This window comes from Vanessa atalanta, chromosome 2 (assembly GCF_905147765.1).
Source record: "Vanessa atalanta chromosome 2, ilVanAtal1.2, whole genome shotgun sequence".
In the NCBI taxonomy this organism is placed as follows: Eukaryota; Metazoa; Arthropoda; class Insecta; order Lepidoptera; family Nymphalidae; genus Vanessa; species Vanessa atalanta.
The window spans coordinates 14297040-14324126 of record NC_061872.1 but is presented as its reverse complement, the minus strand read 5'-3'; the positions used below and the strand labels follow the sequence as shown (position 1 = coordinate 14324126).

The window sequence follows — 27087 nt, the reverse complement described above, 5'->3', positions numbered from 1 at the left end:
ATCTGCGCTGGTAGCAAGCAAAGCGAACTCGACCAATCGATTTGTCCTTTTGTTACGATTAACTCATGTTTAATATTTTTGGACTTTGTTTAATTTGACAACGTCACTATGTAAAGCATTTAGAATTTGAAAGTCAAGTGCAGTCATTCTTAACTCAGTGTATAACGATGATGCAAAGCTGCAATACAAACTGTGTGCATATTTTATTGTATGGTCAACTAAGGTGCACAACGGACACAGAAATATATATTTACAGCCGTAAATAAAGCTTTGTATACGAATAACAATAAAGCAGCTTAGAAACCGCCGTCGGCTGGAGTTAATAATCTGAACCGTTCATCAGACAGCGGCGAGGCGAGCACCGCAATAGTCCAATAAGTCCCACTTGCGGTACTCCGAGGCCGGTAATCATCCATTGTTGTAAGAACAACAATGGCGACTCCCGCTCGTTCTTATCTCCACACGTGGAAGGTCATTTTGCAACGACGCCTCGTCTCATCTCGTCGAGAGAAAATTGTATCTCGTATGAGGTTGATTTCATGTAAATATTATCTTCGTGTTTACCACTTGGAGTTTAGGAAGTAACTGTAATATTATTGTGTTGGTAAGCGGTTTTTTTAAGTGGGATGACGTCAAGGTCAACGCACACGTTTGTTGAGACCTCGTGAAAAATGCTTAATGGAAACAAAAATGCGAAAATCTTTTTGCCGTCTCGGTCATTACAATCGTATTTACATTTAAATACACAAAAATAGACTTCTCCATTCGTAATTGAATGGTGATTGGAATTTTAAGCAAGAATTTGAATATTGTTAAATATTTAAGGCTCCTTCTTCTGCTAGACAAGCGAAGGATGTTTATATGTTTGCCCTACTCCTTGCGAGACCACACACTTCGGTGGCAGTGCCTTATGTTGAGTAACCAAGTTTTCTTCTACGACCTAAGGTTATAAATAATTGTTCGTGCTCGTTATTTGCAGATGACTTAAAAATTTACAAAACAGTAAAATCAGTTGATGACATTCAGTTAATACAGGATGACCTTAATAATATTTCGAACTGGTGTGAAGTCAATAGTATGGCTCTTAATGCTAACAAGTGCTTTCATATAAAATACACGAGGAAGATAAAACCGCTTGTCTCCAGTTATTTTATTGATAATGTGACCTTAAAGGAGTTAACTGAGATAAGAGACTTAGGAGTTACTATTGACAAAAAATTAAATTTCAAATCACACATAAACAATATTGTTGACAAAGCTGCAAAGTTCTTGGGATTCATTAAACGCAATACTAAGGGATTTTCTTCCAGGACTAAAATTCTTCTATATAACGCTTTCGTAAGAAGCCATCTTGAATTCGCCAGCGTCATTTGGAATCCTTTTTACAGCTCTAACTCTCAACGCGTCGAAGGAGTACAACGTGCATTTACTCGACATTTGGCCTTCCAAGCCAGCGGTTTCTCACACAGGCAGCCATACAATCAGCGACTAGCTGAATACAAATTAATGTCTCTTCGCAATAGGCGGGATATTCTCGATCAATGTTTTTTGCATAAAATTATACACAACAAGGTTAAGTGCTGCGACCATTTACATCGAATATCTCTTACTGTTCCTCGCAAACATCCCCGAAGTTACTTAACAAAAATATTCCATACTCCTATCACGAAAACTCATCTTGGAAAACTGGCTCCGATAGTGCGCATATGTGCTAAACATAATGAATTGACAAAAGTTATACATGGCATTGACATCTTTCATGATAGCTTCATTACTTTTAAAAAAAAGCTCATGGATTACTTCTTGTCAGCTAAATAGTGCGTTAAATTCCTTGTTTTTCGTTTTTCTTTTATAATATGTAGTTATTGTGTTTGTAAACGACGATAGCATAGGCCAATAATCTTTTTTAAAATTGTATAATATATTTTAGTTTCAACTTAATTTAAACTTTATTTTACATGTTGACACCATACACTGTGAATGTTATGTACACTTGTAATCGATGTACATATCAGAAGTTGATTTTCTTTTTTTGGATGTTGTGTAAACCATCAATTAATATGTATATTGTTAGTGTACTTATTAAATAAATAAATAGACCTACGCGCCCACTTCCGCAAACTTTTCCCATCATGATGAGTTGCAGGTGTTCATACCTCTTGGGCCTGAACACGTATCTAACGTATGCAGCTTTCTCATGTTCACAATATGCAATAGTGTCCGCTACAAGTACGTTTGAAGCTTGGAGTGTCCAGCTAATGGCGAACATTCGTCTGTTCATAATTTCTTTGCGTTTCGTGGGGTATGCGTTATATAATAATTTAAGGCTAGAAAGATTAAATTATAGTAACACAGCAATAACAAGGAACAGAATCGGAAACGTATCTTTACCGTTAGAAACTAGTATTGAATTAGCCCCAGTATAGAATTACACACATCTAAACACAAATATAAATATTTTTCTTTAAAAAAAACCTTTAAATGGTTTTAATGGTCTTCTCTTAACTAAATAGGTAATATGTTTCCTTAACTGCACATAGCTCGAGAGTTACACTGAATTGAGATACAAAATTTAAAAATGCAATTATAAGTGTATCGATGTGTTGTGTTGAGGAAAAGGAAGCGGGAAAGATGGCGGAACGTGACCTGCATGACTCTACGTGATTGTCCGCGGCCTGGCCTGCTGGAATTGTGACCTGTCAACGATATACAATATTTTGTATGATATTAAATATTATTATGTCACCGTTATTTATTTATAACATAAATATATATATTATAAAAAGGTATGGAATCAGTATTCATTATCATGTGCCGGAGAAGATATGAAAAATTGTAGTTAATGATCTAATTTATTTTATAGATCCGTAAAGGAAGGTTACAACTGGATTTCACGCAGGTTTTATTTACATTCCGGAACTTGGTAGCTTTACAGTTGACTAATTTTGAAAACTAATGATTCAGAATTTCTTATACATAATAGAGTATTGGATTATTGTAGTTATTGATATTTTCAGTCATATGCCGTTAAAAGTAATTGTTTTAATAACAGTAGACGTTTGTTGCTTTCTTTATATTACTTATAGTACCACGTAACAGGTTATAATATATATATATATATGAAAAAAAAAAAAAATATATATATATATACGTATTTGCAAAAAAATGTAACCAAAAAAAGGGTACCATTTCATTTTTGTACGACACACACTTAAGTTTGCAAAAACGGTTTTTTTTTGACATGGCAACCAATGCTCAACCCGACGCGAAAACTTGGAACACTTAAAACTCCTTAGATTTTTGTCTCGCAAAAGTCCTTTTCCGATCTGTACAGATAATGAACACAAACACTGGATATAAGTTGTGGTTTTATGATACATACTATTATGAGAAAGTAAATACATAACAAGCTATTCACAAATCTCCAGGGACAGAAGTACATACATATATATACATTTTAGTATATTATAAAAACAGCAACCAGTTTAATAGTAACGTGTGTCCCATGTACCTACTCGTATGTGGAACGCCGAGATTGGTAATGTTGACTAGGGCTGTCAACTTTTCAAACTTCGTCTAGGTTATTCAGTGTTGTGTTGTTTAAGTGAACATATTCAAGTGATCAATTTAAAAAGTAATGATCTTATAAACTTGGTTGTATTTTATTATCTTTTGTTTTAAGCGTCGATAAATTTTGAACCGATTTCTTATTCTTCTTATTTTGTTACGGTTATGCTTCACGTTTGGTCCCATTTTAAATTTTAAGAAAGAAATTGAAGTCAGTGTTTTTGTTGTTAAATTGTTGTTGTTATACAATTAATGTATATTCATGATTTTATTTAAAAATGCCTAGATAGGATCGTTTTTTCCAGGTTTGTTATCTTCAGCACCTAAGTGTTCGTTGACTTTTTCTGAGATCCTCTTGTAAAATGTGTTTATGTTCCATAAAAAATGCCCTCGTTCCTAACCAGTTTTAGCTTTTTTCTAGTAGTAATAGCGTCTACAAAATATATTACCTTTTAATTTTTTATATATTTATAAAATATATATGTTTTTTGGGTAACGTTCGATTAGAATAACATGACACGGTATTATGTTGTTAACCCTACACATAAGATCAATATTAAAGTTACGAAAGTGTTTCGTAACATAACATTGTATGCACAATTTTAAATCTTATGCGATTTGAGACTTTCCATTGGCTTGTTATTGTAAACTCGTTTGGATATGTCTAATATTTTCGATCGTGGTTTTGATTGCACACAAACGTACCCGCACGAATGCTAAATTAATATTTAGTTATATTAGTATGTGATTTATGTGAATTATATTAAGGTTTAATTTTATCTGTACATAATTTGCTGATTGTTTGCTCGGTCAGTGCAGACTGCGTATTTGCGTAATCACATTGCCGTTTTGTGGATTCCATTGTAATGATACAACTATTGACATCGTAGTTTCTAGTTTACTGGATTATTGGACGAGTAAACAGATGCTATTGATCGTATCGTATATTAGCAGAATAGATTGCGAGTTTATTTGACGATTATTCGTGTAGGGCATGACTTTGGATTCTTTAGCCGGTCTAGATGGTATTCTCTTATGGATATTGCCATTTACGGCTGTGGTTCAGAATTTCCTTACAAATGCCACAATGTGTTATGTAAATAATAACCAATTTATTGACAAAATATCTGTTCTATCGTGTAGGCAAATTTTACACAATAATGTATTTATGAACTATGATAATGACGTGCGATCGACTGAATGGAAAACAGTAGTTTCATATCACAACAATGCTATCTCCACATCACGAAACTGTATGGTTCCCATATCGTGTTGTCTGTCGAGTTTCGCCGACTTTCCCATTTCGCACTTTCCACATGCAGAAAAAATCTCATTAACCAACACTACTGGGTCGGAATCGATTCCGTGGCTAATCGATTCTAACTCGATTAGCCGGTACTGGCCAGCGCTCGCTCCGTCACACGTAAATACAACTCTATATTCTGTTTCGCCAGTATTTATAAACATGTAAACAAAATCAAAGCTATGGAAACAGCTAGAACATTAAATTTAATGTTCCAATTGACTGTTTGTTGGTGAGTGATCATCTGAGTGATACAAAGCACCTCTTGTTCTTGTCTCTGTTTTATATATGTTACGTTAGTAATTCTTCTGATAAAAAACAATTCGTGGTCGGAAATAAATTGGGTTAATTTAAGTTTATGCTGTTATGTCACTGTGTATAAATTAATAATATTGGCTGTAAAACCTGTACCGAGCTCTATTACTCTAGCTCGATAGAATCTAATAGCGCTCACGGTCAAAGAACTTTCGTAATGTAGGCTAGGGAACTGTCGCGGGTTACTGTTCATTTGTACCTCTACATAAACTCTTATTTCGCTTTATTACGCATTGTTTAAAACTTTAAACTAATTGTGTCTATGAGCACACTCTCAGATATATATTACAAATAAATCAAAAAGCTTAAACTTCCTGAAGTTAGAATAACTTTCGATGATAGGATAAATTTGTTACATAGTTGCACCAGTTTCAACTACCTTTTTATTTTATAGCACATATGTCGACAAACTTATAGGGCGACTGGTTGGTAATGATTAGATTTTTTAAAATAATGTTTTTGTTCCAGGTTGCCTCGCGCTCCTGTTGATTACAGCGTCAGGTATACTCGCGACGGGTCCACTCGGCCCGTCCGAGAGACCAGAGGCCTACTTCAACGGCTCCTCCTACATACGCCTCGCCACTCCCTTCTCACTGAAGCAGCTCGTCGGACTCAGCTTTCGGACTTGTGTCGGTAAGTCGGTCTGTATGGTACCACTAGGCAAACTCACTATAAGTTAAACGTAAACTTTAATATCATGGTAAGATGAAACGAAACGTAAAGGTAAATAAAATTGTTGTCTCCGATCTTAGATTGAAATGTGTGGTATACTTGACGTAGCGAAGACGCTCAAATAACTTACTGGTATTAAAAAATTACCTTGAGCTTAGCGATGAAGTAAATATCACGAGGAAAATGAGACGAAAATATATTAACAATGTTTAGCGTATTTTAACAATATTTAGCGGTTTTTTATATAGTTTTAACTAGTTACCAATGAACCATTGATTCATTTCTGTCTATCAATCCCGTCTGACTATTAATTTGAATGCGTTCCAAACTAAGTATTGGCTTTAAAGAAATTCGGGAGAATAATCTCAACCTCTCAACTTTACCCATAGACAATGGCACCGTACGTTAAATGTAGCAGTTCTACACCGTCAAGGATGTTATGTCGTTTCTATCTGTATAAACACTGGCTCAATTCGTCGTTGAAACTAAAATACAACTATCAAAATATTGCTATTTGGCGACAGAACGAGTAGAAAGTGGGCGATACCCACGCCGACGGGCCCGCACTAACAACAAGTCCAAAGGGAACTAACCATAAATAATAGTCATTTTCATTTATTCGTATTTTAACGAACTGTTTACTAAAATTTTACGTAAAAGCAAAACTATGAGTTGTATATATATTCGTATTTTTATCTGAATCGAAAGTTAGTTTAGCGACTGTCCGCTAGCGAATCAGGTAAGATATTAGACAGTGCCATAGTGCCAACATGTGTATGATATTATCATCTCATATGGTACAACTATGGCGTGGCTCTATTGTGTGTCGCAGCTCGTTACGAGTACGTTGTTTAAATTAATATGCGTGTACATAGATGACATTCTAGCTTGCATCGTTCGCCTTGACATGCCATTTAGAGCACGTCTCCTTATAAAGATGGTCCGTTGACCGCAATGCGTTTACATTTCTAGAAACATCGGGTTAAATAAATAAGATGTGGAATATATTAAAACTAAATTAATCTCTCTTAACTTAAAATTATATCTTAAATTCCCTTTAGCCTTTAGTTAAATCAAAAATTTTACTAAAATGTCTATTAATTGCTTCGCACGGGTGTATTGCCGATACTAAATATACTACAGAATATCTTTATTAACCGCTATGTCACTGCATTTTAAGTGGTATCTTTGAAAATTTTCTTTTAAATTACACGTGACAAAGGGCCGTATTGATCTATTTATATTGAACGCAAACGTATTTAAGGTACTTAATTGTATAAGGATTAATGCTGTATTACTATTATTTTGAATTGATTAAATATACATATATAACATATTTATTTGTTACGTATTAAACATTTGATATGACGTGATGTCGTCGAGATTGATTCAAAGAGTGTCTTATATTTGTCCTTCGATAGTTGTGAGAAGTATAAAAAACCCACGACATTTTAACGTGAATATCAATTTTACGTGAAAATTTGTTTACGAGTTTTTAAACATTGGCATGGCTTTTAAAGATCTTCGAATTTATCCTCTGTTGTTGCGTCAAGCGATTAAAAATTAGTTTGGGAAATAAATCATTACCTGGTTTTTGTACGTCTGACACGATTCGGGTTGTTTGTAAAAAAAAAAAAACAGTTCTAAGTGTCGAACATTAAATGCACATAATATTAAATACGTGAATTAAGGGACGGGATTGACGTGTTTTCGAATCGTTTTTGTCTTTAGGAGAGTAGAACCTCTAAATATCTAGCCCAATTATTAAACCTATATGTAATATAATACACAAAGGGTTTTCAATACAATTTCTTGACTGATACTCATAAAATCGCACAAACAAATCTTGCTCGATATTCACGTATGTAATAGATGTAATCGTATATTATAGGTACATATAACGTTAAAGGAAATGCTACTGCTTCCTTCCGCCATATTGATAGCGGTATTAAAAGTGCGGTCACTCCGTAAACTTACCTTAAAATCCTCGTTCTTTTATCTCAAGCTATCCCACTGCTGGAAAAAGGCCTCCTATTATAAGTAAAATACACGCAATAACTAGTTCATATATATTTTGACTGGTAATTACTAGGATCTCGGTTCGTATCAACTAATTTACTATTTATTAACAGCTGTTTGTTATGATGTATATTTTAAAAGTTATTTTATTTTAATTTCGTTTTATACTTAGTAAGTAACATTGTGCACCTTTTTTGTTCGGTAATTACGAATTTTTATGACGTAATCAATCATCGTAATAATAACTTTTTACTCGAATGCCCGCGGCGTCTCTCCTTGTGGACGCATCACGCAACTGTAAGCGACTACACTACTATAAAAAATTAACAATTATAAAATAATACATTCAATGAAAGTTCTATGTCATATGAAATGATATCTTCTAAAAATCTGAACGGACGTGGTAATTTATGATAACAATTTGTTTACGAATATTATTAAATAAATTTTGACGTTAAAATATTTGCAATGGATGGAGTTTGCATAAAATAACAATAATCTGGTCATCAACACGTGTTCAAATATGAAGCTAACCGTTTATCCGTTGTTAATATTCGTGTCGCGCGCGTGCTGACTGCTGGCCCGCGAGTTGCGGATCGTCGCACGCGCACGGCCGCCGTGCTCTGTCCTCACATGAGGGCCGCCGCCGGTGCCGCCACCGCCGCGCCGCCGCCCACTGTATCCGATGACGGTTACATCATTGATGCATTGAATTTATATAACCATCCTACGAATAGGTGATCGAAGCCTCGTGTGCGTAAAATGTTTCATGGAAAGATTAATAGTTATTATTAATTAAAATTCTTGCAATGACCGGAAGAAAACTTGCCTGGCCGTGGTGTCAATTGTAAATTTTACTTTTATAGCTTATCGCGTCGAATAGTAGTTAAAGAAGTCCTAAGTATGAAGTCCATGCGAAAGTTTGAAAACGGTCAATGCTCCCGAACCCCTTTTCACAACATGGAGTAGAATAATAGCTGTATTATATTATATTGTCAGAGATTACCGAATAAAGGAATACTAAGACTTATACAAACAGTACATACTTATGGCACATTCACCAATTGATAAATATTATTTTCGTTTATTGCATTCGTTCTGAAAAAATATATTTTCAGTTATTGAGTTCACTATGTTTTTGTTTTCCTCGGCGATTATTTAAACAAACATATACTAGTCGCCTACGTTTGTCGTTAAAAATCGAATTTCCGTAAAAAAGCAGTCGAGCAAGTCTGGCTGCGTTCATTATTCTTCTTTCAAGATTGAACGCAATTTTTTTCTCTTATTAATGATAAAACTTATATTCTGAATAACGTATGAATTTTTTGACTGTAAAGTAGTAATTCATTATCGTCTTCATGTTTTGTTTTATATTTTTTGTACGAATCATGTTTTTAGACACAATTAACAGGAAAAAATTGTATTACTCACCGAGGCTTATCCATATAAGAGATTCATCCCGTGGGGGTAAAATAAGTCTCCGGTAAAATAATAAATTAATGTATGAGACATAACTGTTAAAATAGTTCGAATATTAGTGAAAAGTATCATTTATCATCTCTTAGATTTAATACAATAAATGCACGCGTTAGTTCCGATAAATGATGCAACAACAAAATTGTAATCGAAGACAAAAACATGACGTAGAAAACAACAACCGAATTGAGAAGCTCCCTCCTTTGGAGTCGGCTAACAACAGTGCTATTAAAGACGGGAACGTGAGACGATAGCGTCTTGTTTTGACATGAATAATAATCTATCCATGTGTCACCGCTGGGCGCTCATGACCATAACGTGACGCACAGGTACATTTATTAAAAATAAGATAACTAATAGACGGCGCCACAACCTGTTTGGTTGAACGATTACTCTAATGAACTCGCAACTTTTTGAATGAACAATTTCAAAGCGTTTATTAGGAGAGTTGTTGAGTTGCATATTATTGAATTCACGCAGAGGAGCTTGTACTCTCACGAGTTCCGCACTGGGGATTATGTAAGACGGCCTGCTAGTTGACCCTTCTGGTCCACATGAGACCCGTTCGACGAACTATCTTTTTATCTATTGCTTATTTAATTTATGGCTGAAACATTCGTTGATACGAGACGTGATTGATCAAATATATTGGGATTATTCTGTGGACATTTTTTCCTTAATTCATCAAGTGGTATATCGTAGTAGTGTGGTCATTTTATGTGTAACATTGTTTAGTTTAGTCACACAAAAATAAATCTATAATTTTAAATTTCAATTTATAGTTTTTGTAAAATTTAATTTAATTTTGCGCACCTACTTACAACCTTACGGCATACGTGTACGACGAAGCTTGCTGGTAAAATGTAGTAGCGTTGAGCCGTTATTTAATTTATCTATTACTAGACGCACCAGCGGCTGCGCTCGCTTGGAATTCGGATTGTGACGAAGGCGCTTTAAGAACTTTTTTAGAACACTTTATCCCCAACATTACCTTTGAAAAGGCTGAAAAAGTAACCTAAGTCCGTCCTTAGGGCTCAAGCTTGTTTTTTACAAATTTCAACAAAATCGATTCAGTGGATTAATATTGAATGCGTAACAGACATACGGACAGATGGAGTTACTTTCGCATTTATTTATTAGTGCAGATTTTGTGTACAATAGAGTATAAATTAAGATGTTCTCGATTCTTTTAATTAGTTTCAAAATTAAAATTTGAAACTTATTAAACTTTTGAAGCTCTACGAATGTTCAGGCGATCTGTTGTATGTTTGAACAAGTAATTTTGATGTGATGTTCATATTCGTGGCAGGAGGCGAGTTGTTCTCTCAGAGGTACGAGGGCTACACGCTGCACGTGACGGCTCTGTACGAGCAGGTGGTTGTGTCGTGGGCTCGGCCGGGGCAGTCGCACCGAGAGGTGGGCCTCGTCAAGGAGACTCTCGACAACCGCTGGCACTGGGTCGCACTCAGATACAGGCCCAATCCGCCCTCGCTACTCCTTGAAGTCGATAAGGACACGCAGGTAGCACAACAGCGTAATATTTATATTTGATGCATGTATAATGTTTATGTTGTAATTTATATGAATCACAGAAACTGACGACTAACGAGTATTTAATTTGTTAACACATCTTGAGGTCGGGTTTCCAATTTCGAACTTTATATACCTATCTGCTCTCTATCGTCTCGTCGAGCATTACAAATAACATGATTATAGCTTGGATATCATTTAAAATTGTAACAGCACTCTTCATGTATTATAATGTATTATAATACGTGCCAGGTGATATCGAACGTGACGTGGAATCCCGAGCTGTTGACACCGGGTGCGCTGGAGGCGCGCGAGGCGGTGGTGCTGGTGGGCAACCTGTTCAGCGGCTGCGTGCACGAGGGCCCGCAGCTGGAGTTTCACGCGGCGCACGTACTGCAGAGCACCGTGCGCTTCGGAAACTGCCCGCTCACCACAGACGACTGTACGTCATATTTTCCTTATATGACTCGTTTATCGACACCGAGGAAGTAGGCGGTGGCTTTTAACCACAATCTAGCAGCATTTCTCAAGTACTTTAACGCGAAGTCGCCCGGTATCACATCATAGAAAGTGTCGTGGTCTTCTTCAGTTTTGGCTCTCACCTTAAGTATCACAATAAAGTAGAGGAGATACTATGACGTCTGTACGATTATTCCCCCAACGATTATAAATCCTTCATTAGACATAACAAATTTTCACAAACTAAGGAAACGATGTAAAAATATACTGTTTTTATTAACGATCCTATATAATAAGATTTTATTCTTTTTTTTTCAGGTATAGATAGAAAAGACGTTTTGAGAATACCACCGAAAGATCACTGCTACAACGAACCGTGTTTGAGGCACGGCACCTGCATATCGAGACACGATAAGTTAGTCTGTTCAAACATTAATGAGCTCGATTAAAAAAACAGAATACAGAGTCACCTCGGACGATCATAATTTCCAATTGCCGTTACCGCACACGTAACATCCTCATAACATCAGGATTAATGACATGCGAACGCGTTCGCCAGATACGAGTGCCACTGCACGGCGCGCTACACGGGCAACAACTGCGAGGTGGACGCGGGCGACCCGTGCGCGTCGGCGCCGTGCCGCAACAGCGCGCACTGCGTGGAGGACGCGCGCGGGGACTACGCCTGCCTGTGTCCGCCGCACTACCACGGTGCGCACGCCCGCCTGACCCGCCCCGCCCGCCCCGCCCGCCCGCGCTCATACCCTCGCTGTCCCACAGGCACCTACTGCGAGCTGGAGGAGTCGCTGGACCCGCAGTGCGTGGCGGGCCCGTGTCGCAACAACGGCAGCTGCAGCGTGCCGCCCGGAGCAGACGAATACGTGTGTGACTGTCCCTCTGGTGGGTACTGTGCTATGGCAGACTCCGTCGCGGCCGACGCAGCCGCGCTAAACTAACGGGCGGAATGTTCGCAGGTTACACGGGTCGTAACTGCGAGATCGATATCGACGAGTGCTCGTCCGCGGGCGCGGATGCGTGCCTCAACGGCGGCCGCTGCGTCGACGACGTCGACAACTACACTTGCGACTGCGCCGGCACCGGTAGCGTACTACTGTGCTGGAGAACCAGTCATCAGCTTATCACCCTATTTGCCGCCTCACTGGTCTAGTAGAAGTAGTAGTAATCCCCCGGGAATATAGTGCACCTTTGCTTGCACACTCGCTTGCACTACGCCATCACCCGTGCGGTTGGCTAGACTTTCAATTGGCCGGCAGTGAGAGGCGAACGACTACTGTTAGTCATCTTATATATTAATACCGTAAGGCGATTTCTGTCTCAGTGATTATGGCACGAGAGTCGCACAAAAAAGCGGTAATCGGTTATAGTTTCATTTTGAAGAGCTTCAGCCGTGGGCGTGCAGAAAATTAAACGGGATACTTGATTGCGCTTTACTAAATTGTTACAATTTAACAAAGACTCCAATTCTAACCGAACTAATGTATACTTTGCGACGCTTGCGTCAAACTCGCAGTTTACGAAGAAATGAAGTTTATTATATTAATTGTAATGTCGGTGGGCGGGCGCAGGCTACGGCGGCGCGCGCTGCGAGCTCAACGTGAACGAGTGCGAGGAGGAGCGCGGCGTGTGCGGCCACGGCGCCTGCTACGACACGTACGGGGGCTTCGTGTGCGCCTGCCTGCCCGGCTACACCGGCGAGCGCTGCCACCAGGTCTGCCCTAAAAAATTTCAGCCTTCCTCCCACTCTTAATATGCCCCTCGTTCTCTAAATTTCATTTGACGGCCCTCTTCCCGCAGATGTCGGCGTGCGCGTCGGGCCCGTGCGGCGTGGGCGGCGCGTGCGTGGAGGAGAACGGCGGCGCCGGCTTCCGCTGCGTGTGCGCGCGCGGCCTGGCGCCGCCGCTGTGCGAGCCCGCGCCCCCCGCGCCCCCCGCGCCCGCCGCGCCCGCCGCGCCCGCCGCCTGCGCCGAGCTGCAGTGCCCGCCGCGCTCGCACTGCCGCGCCGGTACTGGACCTTTGTTGACTTCCCTCTTGTGCGAAACGGAACACATCTCCGACTGAAAAGTTAACGAAGTGTGATGTAGTGGAGACTACATCACACTTCGTTAAAAATAGGCATCTTTATAGCTTTTTTCGAGCATTTGTATATTTGCTTTTCGAGAAAACTAAACCGAGCTCTCCCGCAGGAATGCCCGCCATGGTGGCCGGCGTGATGGTGTCCAAGCAGGTGCTGTGCGTGTGCGACCTGGGCTACTACGGTGAGTGAGTCGCCACGAGCGCCCGCCGGACGCCCGTGGCGACTCGCGAGTAACCGCCGCCCCCCGCAGGCGCGCCGGGCCCCGCCCCCAACTGCAGCGCGCTGGAGGCGGCGTGCGAGGCGGGCGTGTGCCTCAACGGCGCCACGTGCACGCGCGCCGCCGACCACTTCAACTGCAGCTGCGCGCCCGGATACAAGGGTACCGCGTCGCTCCGGCCGGCCCGGCGCTCGGTGCGCCATAGTTAGGACTTGCGAGATTTGCGTTAAGGTACCGAGTTCGCGCGTGTCCGCTGAATGTGCCTGCCGACTGCCGACTGCCGACTGCCGCTGTCCTAGGTGTTCCGCCGCGCTGGATGATGTGTTGTCTTAGTTTCGTGAGAGCTAACGTTGAGCCGCCCCGATTTGATCGTAGCCTTTTGCACCGGTACATACTCATCTAGACGGGAAGCGTTTTAATAAATACTCGCGTCTGCGATAGTAGCTCGCAGTGGCTTTTGTCATACTGTACGAGATTACCCGATTACCTTCAAATTATTTGACGTTTGAGATTAACTCACTCCCGTCGGCGCGCCCGTCCACGTTCAGTTTATTGGATGTGCATTAGTACGAGTAGAGACACCGAAAAGTAATACAAATTACTTTATATGTTTACGTTTGTTTTTAAGTTCTACGTGTAGTGTAACGTGGAGGGGTGCGCCACCGTGAGCGAGGAGATCTATTACGTATGTACTGTTCACGTCTGAATGTCTGGGCCGGGCTGTGCCGATACATATGTTATAAACATTATTATTAATTTCAATTGTAAAATTTACGTCGCTTGATATGAATAGCATTGGATCGGTTCGTTACCTCTCACCGTAATGTTATGATCTGTGTAGCTTCATACAGAGCTATACGCGAGTGTAGATTCAACGCAAACTAGACGGTAAAAATATTGCCTGTGCCTTGCCGCCGTTAGTCTGTAGTCTCCATTCGTGTATAGCCCTTGCAATAACGTTTTGTACTCATTCAGTTTTCTATTTCATTGCGGTACCTAACCATTTGAATGTTATTTTAATTTTTACATTAAATTCATCGTGCATGCGCTTCGAAGTTAAAATGTTATGTCACGTAACGCTGTGGTCGCTCGGGCGTATTCGTAGTGGCGTCAGAGCAATAGCTGAGAGAACGATCAGATCACAGAAGTCGGACTGTCTTCGGTCGTATAACCAGTCGTCTCGGTGTCGCGAGTCGCTCGGGACCGACCGACACCGAGAGGGCCGAGCGAGTGTACGCGTGGTGTGTGCAGGCGTGTACTGCGAGCTGGGCCCCGCCGGCAAGGCGCTGTCGGAGCGCTGCGCCGCCGCGCCCTGCGCGCACGCGCTCGCCTGCCGCGACCTCGTGAGTACCCCAGTTGCGATCCGATCAATTTACGAACTGATCTCCTCCTAGAATATAATGCTCAAGCCGCCTCCCTCCCGAACGTATACCCATACGTTCCCAGCACGTTCACCAGTCGCGCCACCCGCAGGCCACCGGCTTCCGCTGCGAGTGCGAGGCGGGCTGGAGCGGCGCGCGCTGCGACGTGGCGAGCGCGGGCGCGGGCGCGGGGGCGGAGGGCGCGGCGGCCGACGGCGCGGCGTGCGGGCGCGGCTGCGTCAACGGCGGCACGTGCCGCGCCGACGGCTGCGAGTGCCGGCCCGGCCACGGCGGCGCCAACTGCGAGCTGGCGCTCGACTGCCGCGCCTCGCCCTGCCCGCCCAGGCAGGTGAGTCGGACCCCCGGCGCGCCGCGATCCCGCACCCGGGAGCCCGGAGTCGATGCGACTAACGCTGCGTGTGCCGCAGGAGTGCGTGGAGCAGGGCGGCGCGTGGCGCTGCGCGGCGGGCGCGCCGGACTCTGCGTGCGCGTCGTCGCCGTGCCACAACGGCACGTGCCTCGCGCTCGACAACGGCCTGTTCCGCTGCCAGTGCCCGCCCGGACACAACGGTCGGTGCTCCCTCTCGCTTCCGCCCGCTTCCCGGTCGCCTGTCGACGTACCGAGCTATTTTAAATAGTAATGTAATAGCCTAAAACACCCGAAAGAGTACGGTTTAACCACTGTCTTGAAAAATCTCATTACGTCGACTTTGAATAAGAGGGATATGAGCAAACTATTGATGAAATATTAGTACAACGTCACAGTGCCTTGATAAATAACTACGAAACTCGTATTAAATATGACAGTCCATTGGGACTGAGCTAATTTAAAAATATATCAAGTAATACCAGTTATAAAACTAATTTAAGGATAGTTCAGTTTATATAGTAGATTTTTGGAATCAAAGAGCTTCCATAATATTGGTGAGATACAAGACAAAACAAAAGACAAAAAAAATTGATTCATGATAATTTATTGTAACTTGAGTTTCTACTTTTATTACGAACAATTTAATCCTAATTTAATTCTTCATCAGTAAAAATGTTTCCCAACATGTATGCTGGTGTATCTCGGACCCTCTTGCCTTTTAAATTAATGGAATATGGCAATAGTGAAGGATAGCGTTTGTGGATACCTCTGCCCTCGGGGGTCCACGCTGTAACTACACAAGGTGTGTCTATTTTAGCCGTCACTGATACCCAACCTATTGAAGAAAGGACTATGTCTCCGCAACATAATTTAGGGCCTTCGCCAATATATTGTATGTTATCTTGTTTCTTCTGTAATCCTGGCCAATTCTTTATTCTCTCTGAACCACCGGTTGGCACAGCAAATAGTTCAGTGCCAACAAAATTTTTGTAAATTTCATCCGCCTCATCAGTCTTTACCACAGTTATAGGAAGATTCTCAGAGCAGAAAATTGTAAAACGGCACGGATCTGTGCAGTCAAAGAGATCCACTCTTGCCAAGCCACCGATAAATAATGTTGAACCTTTATGCAAATAATAAGTCTGTGGTCTTATAAGTTGTTTTGGTATAGTTAATAGCAGTTCTTCAGTGCTAAGGAGCGAAAGTACTTGGTCTGGATGTATGACTCCCGGTGTATCATAAAACCATTTACTTTTCTTAAATAATTCGTGCCTTTCGTCCAGTATTTCTATGGGTTGCCGTTTCTCTGCAATGTTATCACTAAAAACTTGGTATTCATTGAATGTTCGTCCAATATGACCGATTAGAGCTGGAGCCTCAGATACATTTTTTCCTGATAATTGTTCTCTCCTAATTTCTTTTTCAGTCTTTAAAAGCCTCGCATCAGATTGTAGTCTGACGCTTCTTTCGCGAATTTTCCACCCTGAAGGCCTGTTGATTGGGAATTTTAAGAGATTCAATGTTGTTCCCGGCCATCTACTTACTGTCGCCCTCTTCACTATGTCGACAGCATGCACTTTGCAGTAGTCTGATTGCAAAAGGACATTAAAGAGAGAACTTTTGCCGACATTAGTACAGCCTACTAGAAATACATCACCCTTGTATAACCATAACTTGAACATGGCAGATATCAAGTCTTCTACACCATAACCAGTCTTAGCCGATATCAAAGCGATATATTTAATGTTAGCTTCTCTTAGTCTAGTCTTTTTAATTTCTGACATGAGTGATTCTTTGATTCGCTTCAGGTAACCAATGCTGTCACCAGGGAGGAGATCAACCTAGAATGGTTAATTATGTTAATAGTATAATATAATTTAAATACATGTTTTACACAATACTTCAATATTGTACCTTATTGGCTACTATAATAATGGGTCTATCGGGGCCAATGATGTCTACTATGCCTGACCAAAAGGAGCATGGGAAGTCTAACAAATCCACCATCAGTAGCACTAATGATTTTATGTGTCTGTAAAAGAATATTTTATCAATTAGTATACAATTGTAGAAAAAATTACAGCAATATATAGTATTCTGTAGTCCAAAAGAAAACACATCAGATTAGATTTTTTTAGTAATAATGAATAAGACAAAGTTTATAAAAGTATAATTATGTAAAATGGTTCACCAGCAATATCTCACTCTGTTTTTTTATTACTTTTAGCCACCAAAAGTATAATTTATTTTAGAAAATGTAGTTATATGTCTTTATAAAGATTACTTTACTATAGATAAGGATATAGTTAAGGTAAAAATTTAACCTTATAGATTGAAGAAGTTTTTCATACTCTTCGGGATGCACAGTAACATCTAATGCAATGTTATACTCTGCAAGAAAATGACACCTCTGACATTCCATTTTCTTCAATTCTTCATTTTTTCTTCCTTTAAAAAGCTCACTTGGTAAATAACCAGGTATAGCAGGGTCATTGCAGTGCAGGAGAGCTCCACACCCCCCGCAGTTGACATGGCTGATTGGTTCCATCGGATCTGCAGTACCATAATATTTGCTCCACTGGGTATCTAAATCATCATAATTTTCATCTTCCGATAACATTGCATCATCAAAATGTTCATAGTTTGTCATCCACTTATTTATATTCGATCTGTCAAACTCTTCTTCAGATTGTTTGGAAATTGTAATTTCATCTTCACATATTTTGACATCTGTCGTGCGAGAGAATGGCAATTGAAAAGTTTTTGGAGATTCCTCATTGTCTTCAACTGTTTCCACATCTAACAGCCTGTCTTTATCAACATAATACTGCAATGCGACGGGCAAGGGCGGTAATTTCTTTTCTTCATATCGTTTTGCTTCCGATTTTCGAGCGTGTGTTATTGTTTTTATGTGATATTTATAGTGGCCGAGATCTATTTTGTCATGTTCCAGATACGAATTAAACACTATTTTGTCTTTATATTGTTGAAAAAGTGTCTCGAATTGCTTCTTTTTATCTCGATTCGAGTTATCGTGACTGTTTTCATCACCACTTGAAGCCCGAAAATGGTTTAAACGAGAAAATGCGTTGCGTTTCCGATGTAACCTCAAAATGTTTCGCAATGAATATATCATTCTGAAGAATTTAAATTCAACATTTCTTAGAAGTATTTCTCATTAATATTACTTTGTAAATACTAAATAATAACTGTATATAGTTTCAATAACACATATTTACACATTTACTGCTTTTTACAATGAATGTTGTTGTGACAAGTGTGCGTCGTCTTTCACTTTGATTACGATGTCAGTGTGACGGCAACTGTCAGCTGTCAATTAGTCATAGTGATGTAACAGAGGAGGTATTTACTCATTAGCACTTTAAAGAAACAATAAAGTCGTATACAATCTTAGTATAATAACAATAATTTGCAGACATTTTATTATTTAACCTCGATTATGGAAAATGTATGAATAGGTAATAATACATTTTGTATTATATGACGCCTCAGCCAATGACTCTCGTGTAATGAAACTATTGTTTTACGTTCAGCGGCTAAGTTTAACCACTTGTGTAAACAGCGAATGTTACGTTATGTGACTGAATTAAATGTTTTTCTAATTAGTTTTTTCTTATATATGCAATTCAAATAATGAAATGGAAATTTTTAGTAATATCATCTTGTTATTGATTATTTTCGAAGGTGGTTTTATTTTGTATTCGTTTTATTTGAATGTTTTACATGGAATGATCTTAAGGAAAAAAAAAAATTTTTTTAGGACGATTCTGCGAGCTGGATATTGATGAATGTACGCTGATGCCGAAAATATGCAACAATGGAGTTTGTGTCAATCTCCCTGGCTCCTATCAGTGTTATTGCAAGCCGGGTGAGTTTGGTATAATTTATTAATTATTTAAATCCTGTCATATTGTTGCAATATGTTTTCATTGTTTTCTTGTAACAAGCTCAGTATATGACATACATGTTTAGTTTTATTAAGTTATATCAATTCAATAAACACACTATAAACTCGTCTGTGTAGTCAGTAATGGTACATCCGTTCGCGTGATCTGAGCCGACTTTATTTTTTATTCATCAAAATTAAACGGTACCATAAAATAGATTTAATAATAATCTATAATTTGACCTCAGGATATACGGGCGACAGTTGCGAGCAGGACATCGATGAATGTTTGTCGTCACCATGTAAGAACGGCGGCACATGTCAGAATTTAGAAAATAATTACGAGTGCACCTGCGTGGAGGGATACGAAGGTACGTATTTATCAGGTCTTTATAAGTAATATATAGGAATGCAAAGAACACATGACCGAGACAATTACTCTCACAATAACTGATATTATGAATGCGACATTAAATGACTTTGGCATTTGTCATTTATTGTCTAACAAAAAAATGTTTGATACGCTTTCACGTCTTAATTGATCAACCGTTCATCTTCCGACCGAACCACATTATGAATTCGACAAAAACTAGTATACTAGAAAATTATGATCGTAATTTTTTTTCACGTAAGAAGAGACGAGCTTACATTTGAATGTCAGTTATCGATTGTTGATATCGTATTTCCAACAGGCAAGGATTGCTCCATTAACATCAACGAGTGCGCGACCAACCCGTGCGCGTCCGGCTCCACGTGCGTGGACGGCATCGCCAGCTACAAGTGCGTGTGCCAGGACGGACTCACGGGCCCGCACTGCGAGATCGATATCGACGACTGCGAGGTACCGCGACGAACTTTATTTAAATATTGCGATTTCTACGTAGTAGTAGGCGACGTTATTATCAACAATGAAACAGTGTGTATAAAATTTAGTAGTTCTAATATTTACCACCGAAAAAACTACGCTCGGTCTATTTTAGCTCAAACCCAGAATTCATCTGACGTATTTTCGAATGTGTGCAGTCGAGTCCGTGCGAGCACGGCGGGCGCTGCGTGGACGGACTGAACGGCTACACGTGCGAGTGCAGCGGCACGGGCTACTCGGGCGACGACTGCGAGATCAACATCGACGAGTGCGCGCCGCGGCCCTGTCGCAACGGCGGCACCTGCCTCGACGACGTCAACGACTACCACTGCTCGTGCTACCCCGGCTTCACCGGTCAGTCGCTCGGCCGCGTCCAAACAATGCCCCAATGCCCCCCCCCCCCGTCCGCTACCGTGCGCTCCCCTAACGCCGTGTGCGCTCCGTGTGCAGGCAAGAACTGCGAGACCGACGTGGACGAGTGCGAGAGCTCGCCGTGCAAGCACTCCGGCGTGTGCCTGCAGCGCAGCGACCGCAGCCTGTACCGCACGCGCGACGCGCCGCCGCCCGCGCTGCCCGCGCCGCTGCCCGACGTCTTCTACCAGCCCTTCTCGCTCGACACCGCCAGCGGGTGAGCCAGCCGGCCGGCCGGCCTGCGTGTGTCGGTGTGTCTGTGTGTGGCGGCCGTCACGCGTGCTCCTTGTCCGTTCCCAGCTACGAGTGCGTGTGCGTGGCGGGCACGACGGGCCCGCGCTGCGAGATCAACATCGACGAGTGCGCGTCCTCGCCCTGCAAGCACGGCAAGTGCGTGGACGCCGTGGGCGGGTACAGCTGCGACTGCGCCGCCGGCTACGAGGGCCAGCACTGCGAGCTGGAGATCAACGAGTGTCTCCGGTACGCCCCGCCTCGCGCACCCTAGCGCCCTCGCGCCTGCCCCCGGCCGGCGTGAGGGCGAGCGCTGACGATGCGTGCGTGCAGGTACACGCCGTGCCAGCACGGGCGCTGCTACGACGGGCGAGCCTCGTACTACTGCTCGTGCGAGGCGGGCTGGGGCGGACAGAACTGCTCCGTGGTGCTGACGGGCTGCCGCGACGCCCCGTGCCGCCACCACGGCACGTGCCTGCCCTGGCTCGTGCGCGAGACTGAGCACCGGTTCAACTGCTCCTGCACTCCCGGACACTACGGCACCACCTGCGAGAAGGTCTTCCACTCGTTTCTTACCCTACGAACCGCATAAAACCTATCAAAAAGAGGCAATCGAACTCTTAACTCTACGAAGATTGTTGGTCAGTGTAGTCTTCGTCTTTCTAGATAACCACGATGTCTCTGGAGAAGAGCAGCTACGCGGAGGTGAACACGTCTCGCGAGGAGGGCTACGACATCTCATTCCGCTTCAAGACTACGCTTGGCAACGGCTTGCTCGCTATGGGCCGGGGTCTCACGTACTTCTTCTTGGAGCTGTCCAACGGTCATCTCAACCTGCACTCGTCGCTGCTCAACAAGTGGGAGGGAGTCTTCATCGGTTCCAATCTCAATGATAGTAACTGGCAGAAGGTATAAGTAGAAGTTGGTTGTTTAGTTAAGCTTAAGTTGAAAACAGGAAATGTACGATTACGAGATAGATAGATGGATAGGATGTTACTATAATAGAGTATTAGTATTAGGCTTAGGTCAAGGCTCATAATCCGTAGCCTAATGTTAATAAAACTCCCGTTTGTAGGTTTTCGTAACGATCAATTCGTCACACCTCGTGCTAGCGGCTAACGAGGAGCAAACTATCTACCCGATCAGCCAGAACGAGGCGTTCAACGCGTCCGTCACGTCGTTCCCCTCCACACGCCTCGGCACGGCGGGCTCCTCCTACGCCACGCTCACGCACGGCCCCAACTTCTTCGTGGGCTGCTTCCAGGACGTCGTCGTCAACGGACAGTGGGTCAGTGTAATGACAACGAAAGAATCATCATCGATACTTCCATCGCGCTTTGCAACATTTACGACGTGCACGACATCTCGCAGGTGCTGCCCGAGGACTCGAACTCGAGCCTGGCCGAGAGTCCGACGGAGCGGGCCCCGGGCGACGAGGCGGAGGGCGCGGAGGGCGCGGAGGGCGCGGACGAGGCGGACGGCTCGGGCGAGGCGGCGGGCGAGGCGGACGAGGCGGACAGGGCGGCGGCGCGCGCCGTGCTGCACCGCGTGCTGGCCTCGTGCCCGCGCACGCCGCAGTGCGCGCCCAACCCCTGCCTGTCGGGCGGCGCCTGCGAGGACCACTGGACGTCGTTCCGCTGCACCTGCCCGCGCCCGCACCTGGGCGACACCTGCCAGTACAGTGCGTATCGCGCCGGGCCCTCGCCCCCGCACTCGCCTCCCCTCGCCTCACCCTCGCCCTCCGCTTGCAGACTACACGGCGGCCACGTTCGGGCAGGAGGCGGCGCGGGCGCGCTCGGTGGTGACGGTGCAGGTGTCGGACGCCGCCCGCCGCGCCGTGCACGCCGCGCTCGACATCTCCATGTTCATCCGCACGCGCAAGCCCTCGGGCCAGATCTTCTACCTCGGCTCGCTGCCCAGGTACGCGGACCCTTCGCGGACGCTTCCGGGGCGACCGAATCGTGCGTTTCACCGCAGCCTCGTCCCGCAGGTACGGCCAGACGGAGGAGACGCTGGTGGGCGCGTCGCTGAAGGGGGGCGAGCTGCTCGTCCACCTGCGATTCAATCAGACGCCCGAGGACTACACCGTCGGGGGGACCAGACTCGATAATGGACATCTGCATCTCATCGAGGTGACCATGATCATGGAGTGATATTGTGTCAATGTGAACTCAAAACTTGGTCAAGTGTTTCCATGTAGAGCGGATCATAGAAACTATATATAATTTTCAGGTTGTCCGAAATTCGACTCTGGTACAAGTGAAACTGAACGGTACGGAATACTTCCGCAAGTCCATTTCCGCGGCTAAGCAGCTCGACGCGCAGGTGAGACTACAATGATGTAACGCTAAAACAATTATAATATTACATTGTAGATTTCGTTGTCAAACTTGAATTACTCAAATTTAGGTTTTATACCTGGGCGGCCCGCCTCCCCCGCCACAACCGCCGTCACCCCCGCCGGTCGCGGAGGGTGCTTCGCCCTCGCCGACCGCCGTACCGGCTCCCGCCTTGCCGGAGCCGGACGACGCCGACTACTTCAAGGGAGTCATACAAGACGTGCAGGTAGTAACCTAACACCAAACGCTAACCGTTCAGTATCGGTCGCCAGCGAATCGATCGGCCCTGAGCACACTTCGGTTCGTCGCAGGTCTCGAACGGCGTGAACGTGACGGTGGTGGAGTTCTTCCCGCTGCAGGCGGCCGGGCTGCGCGTGCCGGCGCCCTTCGGCGAGGTGTCGCTGGACCCGGCCGGCGTGCTGCGCGGCGTGGTGTCGGACGACGCCTGCGCCTCCCGGCCCTGCCTGCACAACGCCTCCTGCGCGCTCACCTGGAACGACTACACGTACGTGCCCCGCGGGCGGTGCGCCGCGCGAGAGCTCCCGTACTGACGCGTCCTCGTCCCCAGGTGCACGTGTCCTCGCGGCTACAAGGGCAAGCAGTGCGCCGAGGTCGAGTTCTGCCAGCTGCAGGGGTGCCCGCTCAACTCGCACTGCCGCAACCTCGACCGCGGGTAATTCGACCGACTCGACCGACTCGACCGACCCTCAGTCGCCGATACCAAATGCCATTCGTTCTTACACGTCGCCCAATATATCGAATGCCGTACTGATGCGCGCCAACAGATACGAGTGCGTGTCGAACGCGACCTTCGACGGAGTCAACACGACGCTGAGCTACCGCCTGCGCGAGCCGCGCGCCGCGCTGGCCGCCGAGCCGCTGCGACTGGAGCCGCCGAGCTCGCTCACCATCACCTACAGGTACCGGCGCGGCCCGACCGCGGCGGCGTCGCATCGCTCGCATCGCTCGCATCGCTCGCATCGCTCACACCGCATCTGTCCGCTCAGGAGTAAGGTGGGCGGCACGCTGTTCCGCGCGGAGGGCGCCGACTCCGGCGGCGTGTTCAGCGTGGGGCTGTACAAGGGGCAGGTGGGCGTGCAGTGGCGGCTGGGCGGGCTGCCGGCGCAGCGCCGCATGCGCGCGCGCCGCCCGCACCACGCCTGGGTCACGCTGCGCCTCGTGCTGGCCGACGGCCGCCTCACGGGTACCGCCGGCCTCTCGCTTGCGTTGCACGCTGTGCTCGGTCGATGTGCACGTCCTGACCACGAGCCTCGTCTTTCCCTCGATAGGATCGTTCGTGGACGCCGACGGTCACGAGGAAGTGGGTCTGTCGGACACCATCGACGTCGCCGCGTGGCAGCGGTTGGTCACCGAGGGCCTCATTACGCTGGGAGGCGTGCGCGCCGGTACCCCCCCGGCTACCGTGCGACCCACCGGCCCTTCCACCACCACCGTCGTTCGTATCTTATATAATGCTCTTTACCTCAATATCTGAATACTATATTGTAAGAATGTTTCGCAGAATGGAGGCCTCATAATTATTTTTTTATATATACTTTACTTCATGTTTTAAATCTTCATTGGTATTTTTGTACCTAAAGAAGCTCAATAAAGTCATGTTATTTTAAGTTAAATGTAATAAATAAGAAAATATACGACGTAATTTTATGTAATGTTACATAATCAGATGGAGAACTCCACGGATCCCAGCGTGTTTGAATATTCCGAAGGAGACGAGTTCATAGACGACAACTTGGCCGGAGAATATTTCAAGGTAGTGTATTATATTATGTATGTTAACAAACATCTGAGGCTGCCACGGTCGTATGTACGTATATACGCATGTCCCGCTCGTCCGCAGGGCTGCTTGGGCGCCGTGCACGTGGGCGCGCTGTTGCTGCCCTTCTTCACGGAGGAGCAGCTGTTCGTGGGCTCGGCCGCCGCCCTGCTGGCCGCGCAGCCGCACTACGCGCTGCTGTGAGTGCCCTGGGACTGCTACCGGCACACCCCACTGCCGACGAACGGCAGCAAACAAGTTTTTAAATTATCCTTTTAATTAACAGCCTAGCCAGTTTACTAAACTTCCTGAGGCACTCGCCAATACATATTCCGTTTTTAGAATAGGTTAACTTTCTTTGTACTCTATGGTTAGTTAGCTGGCTAATAATTAAGCTAGTTGCCTGAGACATATATGTAAAGAAAATGTATTTATTTTGCTTTGCTTTATAGTTCGGGTTCACCGTGGGGTGCGTCGAGCGGCGTGGGCTGCGTTTTGTGCGTCGAGGCGCAGTGCGTGCGCGGCGCGTGCGCGGACGTGCGCAACTCGTACGCGTGCGCGTGCCCGCCCGGGTACACCGGCGACTACTGCCAGATCGACATCGACGAGTGCGAAAACAATCAGTGCCAGAACGGCGCCACCTGCAGAGACGACGTCGCCAAGTACACCTGCGAATGCGCCGAGGGTTTCGACGGAGAATTGTGAGTGACGATCGTAATCGAACGTACCCTCGGTGCATCACGTTTGCGAGTATCGAGCCGGCAACGACCTCCGCGACTAATTGCAGCTGCGAGCACGACATCGACGAGTGCGAGTCGGGCCCGTGCGCCAACGGCGGCACGTGCGTGGACCTGGCGGGCGGCTACCGCTGCGAGTGCGGCGCCGAGTGGCGCGGGGCGCGCTGCCAGCAGCCGCGCACGCGCACCTGCGCGCACCGGCCCTGCGCGCCGCCGCCGCGCGCGCTGTGCCGCGACGTGCCCGGTGCGTGCCCCCCCGGCCCCCCGCCCCCCATCTGCCGGCCGCCAGCCGTCCTAACGTTTGCATTCTGTATCCCTTCTCGCAGACCCGGTGAACGGCAACAACTACACGTGCGAGTGTGCGGAGGGATTCCAGGGCGTCCACTGCGAGCTCGCCTTCTGCGAGGTGGAGCCCTGCCTGCACGGGCGCTGTGACGTCGACGCCGTCGTGAGTACTCGTCCGGTTATTGTATACGTACTCGCCTTCCCATCAGATCACTGACGGCAATAACAACAATTGCAGCCGCCGCAGTGCGCGTGCGAGGCGGGCTGGAGCGGGCGCGCGTGCGGCGCCGAGCGCGACGAGTGCGCGGGCGCGGCGGCGTGCCTGCACGGCGGCCGCTGCGTGCCGCGCCGCCGCCCGCCCGTGTGCGACTGCCCGCCCGGTACGTTTGCATTTACATTTTATCTCCTCTCCCTTTGAGGAGAAGGTTTGGAGGATATTCCGCCACGCTGCTCCGATGCGGGTCGGCGGAATGCACATGTGGCAGAAATTCGTTGAAATTAGACATATGCAGGTTTCCTCACGATGTTTTCCTTCACCGCCGAGCAACGTTGCTCATTTCAAATAGACAGATTTACAATGCTGTTTTTTTACAATAATTAGTGTCTTGTGATGGAAACCCAGCCTAAATCCAGGCGTTTTTTTCTAAAAAGTACTCTTTTAATGAATAATAAGACTTGTAAAGACTAGACTGGTAAATTGGTTACATTTCCCGGTATCTTATTATATATGCGTATACTATTGCCCAAAAACGTTCTCTGTACCGTATGCAAACAGAAAGTAAGGGTTACATGTTTATTCTTATTTCTTGTATTGATTGTATGTATATCAGCTTTTATGGAATACTTTTGTATAATCTTCTGTATAAACATTATATTATCATAAATATATTGTGAAGCAGCCGTTAATAACCTATTTCTTTAAATTTTTCGCGTAATGATCCTATATATATCCTATGATGATAATGATTTTCGTCCTAGAGCTAATATTGTAAATAGTTCGGATAGCTCTTTTCTGCAGAATAAATACTATTTCAATATCTGCTGCATTACCCCATAGCAACATTCCATGTGACATAAGACTGTGAAAATTACTAAAATAAACTAGTCGTGCAGTACTTATGTCCGTGAGTTTTCTTATTGTTCTTATTGAA

At 44.9% G+C, this 27087-nt stretch overlaps 2 protein-coding genes across 2 annotated transcripts in view; one reads left to right on the top strand and one right to left on the bottom strand.

The window, feature by feature from the left end:
• LOC125069694 (protein crumbs) overlaps nt 1-27087 on the top strand; it is a 40267-nt gene that overhangs the window by 9347 nt on the left and 3833 nt on the right. The window contains exons 2-40 of the mRNA XM_047679239.1: nt 5654-5818; nt 10662-10873; nt 11135-11324; nt 11660-11756; nt 11901-12052; nt 12122-12241; nt 12316-12441; nt 12928-13070; nt 13157-13364; nt 13546-13617; nt 13687-13815; nt 14905-14996; nt 15127-15363; nt 15443-15584; nt 19166-19273; nt 19540-19662; nt 19984-20132; nt 20315-20510; nt 20607-20784; nt 20868-21047; nt 21132-21354; nt 21465-21707; nt 21874-22086; nt 22170-22479; nt 22550-22718; nt 22789-22930; nt 23031-23123; nt 23208-23363; nt 23449-23642; nt 23706-23810; nt 23923-24057; nt 24145-24341; nt 24427-24593; nt 24825-24911; nt 24999-25114; nt 25367-25615; nt 25702-25895; nt 25978-26099; nt 26175-26316. Coding sequence (XP_047535195.1) covers nt 5654-5818; nt 10662-10873; nt 11135-11324; nt 11660-11756; nt 11901-12052; nt 12122-12241; nt 12316-12441; nt 12928-13070; nt 13157-13364; nt 13546-13617; nt 13687-13815; nt 14905-14996; nt 15127-15363; nt 15443-15584; nt 19166-19273; nt 19540-19662; nt 19984-20132; nt 20315-20510; nt 20607-20784; nt 20868-21047; nt 21132-21354; nt 21465-21707; nt 21874-22086; nt 22170-22479; nt 22550-22718; nt 22789-22930; nt 23031-23123; nt 23208-23363; nt 23449-23642; nt 23706-23810; nt 23923-24057; nt 24145-24341; nt 24427-24593; nt 24825-24911; nt 24999-25114; nt 25367-25615; nt 25702-25895; nt 25978-26099; nt 26175-26316 — 6276 coding nt within the window. The remainder of the gene's footprint in view (nt 1-5653; nt 5819-10661; nt 10874-11134; nt 11325-11659; nt 11757-11900; nt 12053-12121; nt 12242-12315; nt 12442-12927; nt 13071-13156; nt 13365-13545; nt 13618-13686; nt 13816-14904; nt 14997-15126; nt 15364-15442; nt 15585-19165; nt 19274-19539; nt 19663-19983; nt 20133-20314; nt 20511-20606; nt 20785-20867; nt 21048-21131; nt 21355-21464; nt 21708-21873; nt 22087-22169; nt 22480-22549; nt 22719-22788; nt 22931-23030; nt 23124-23207; nt 23364-23448; nt 23643-23705; nt 23811-23922; nt 24058-24144; nt 24342-24426; nt 24594-24824; nt 24912-24998; nt 25115-25366; nt 25616-25701; nt 25896-25977; nt 26100-26174; nt 26317-27087) is intronic.
• Nucleotides 15973-18706, bottom strand: LOC125073180 (nitric oxide-associated protein 1). Its single transcript, XM_047683907.1, has 3 exons — nt 17709-18706; nt 17299-17416; nt 15973-17225 (listed from the first exon to the last, which is right to left on the bottom strand). Exons 1-3 carry the CDS (start codon nt 18518-18520, stop codon nt 16032-16034), a joined length of 2124 nt encoding a protein of 707 aa, XP_047539863.1. The 5' UTR covers nt 18521-18706; the 3' UTR covers nt 15973-16031.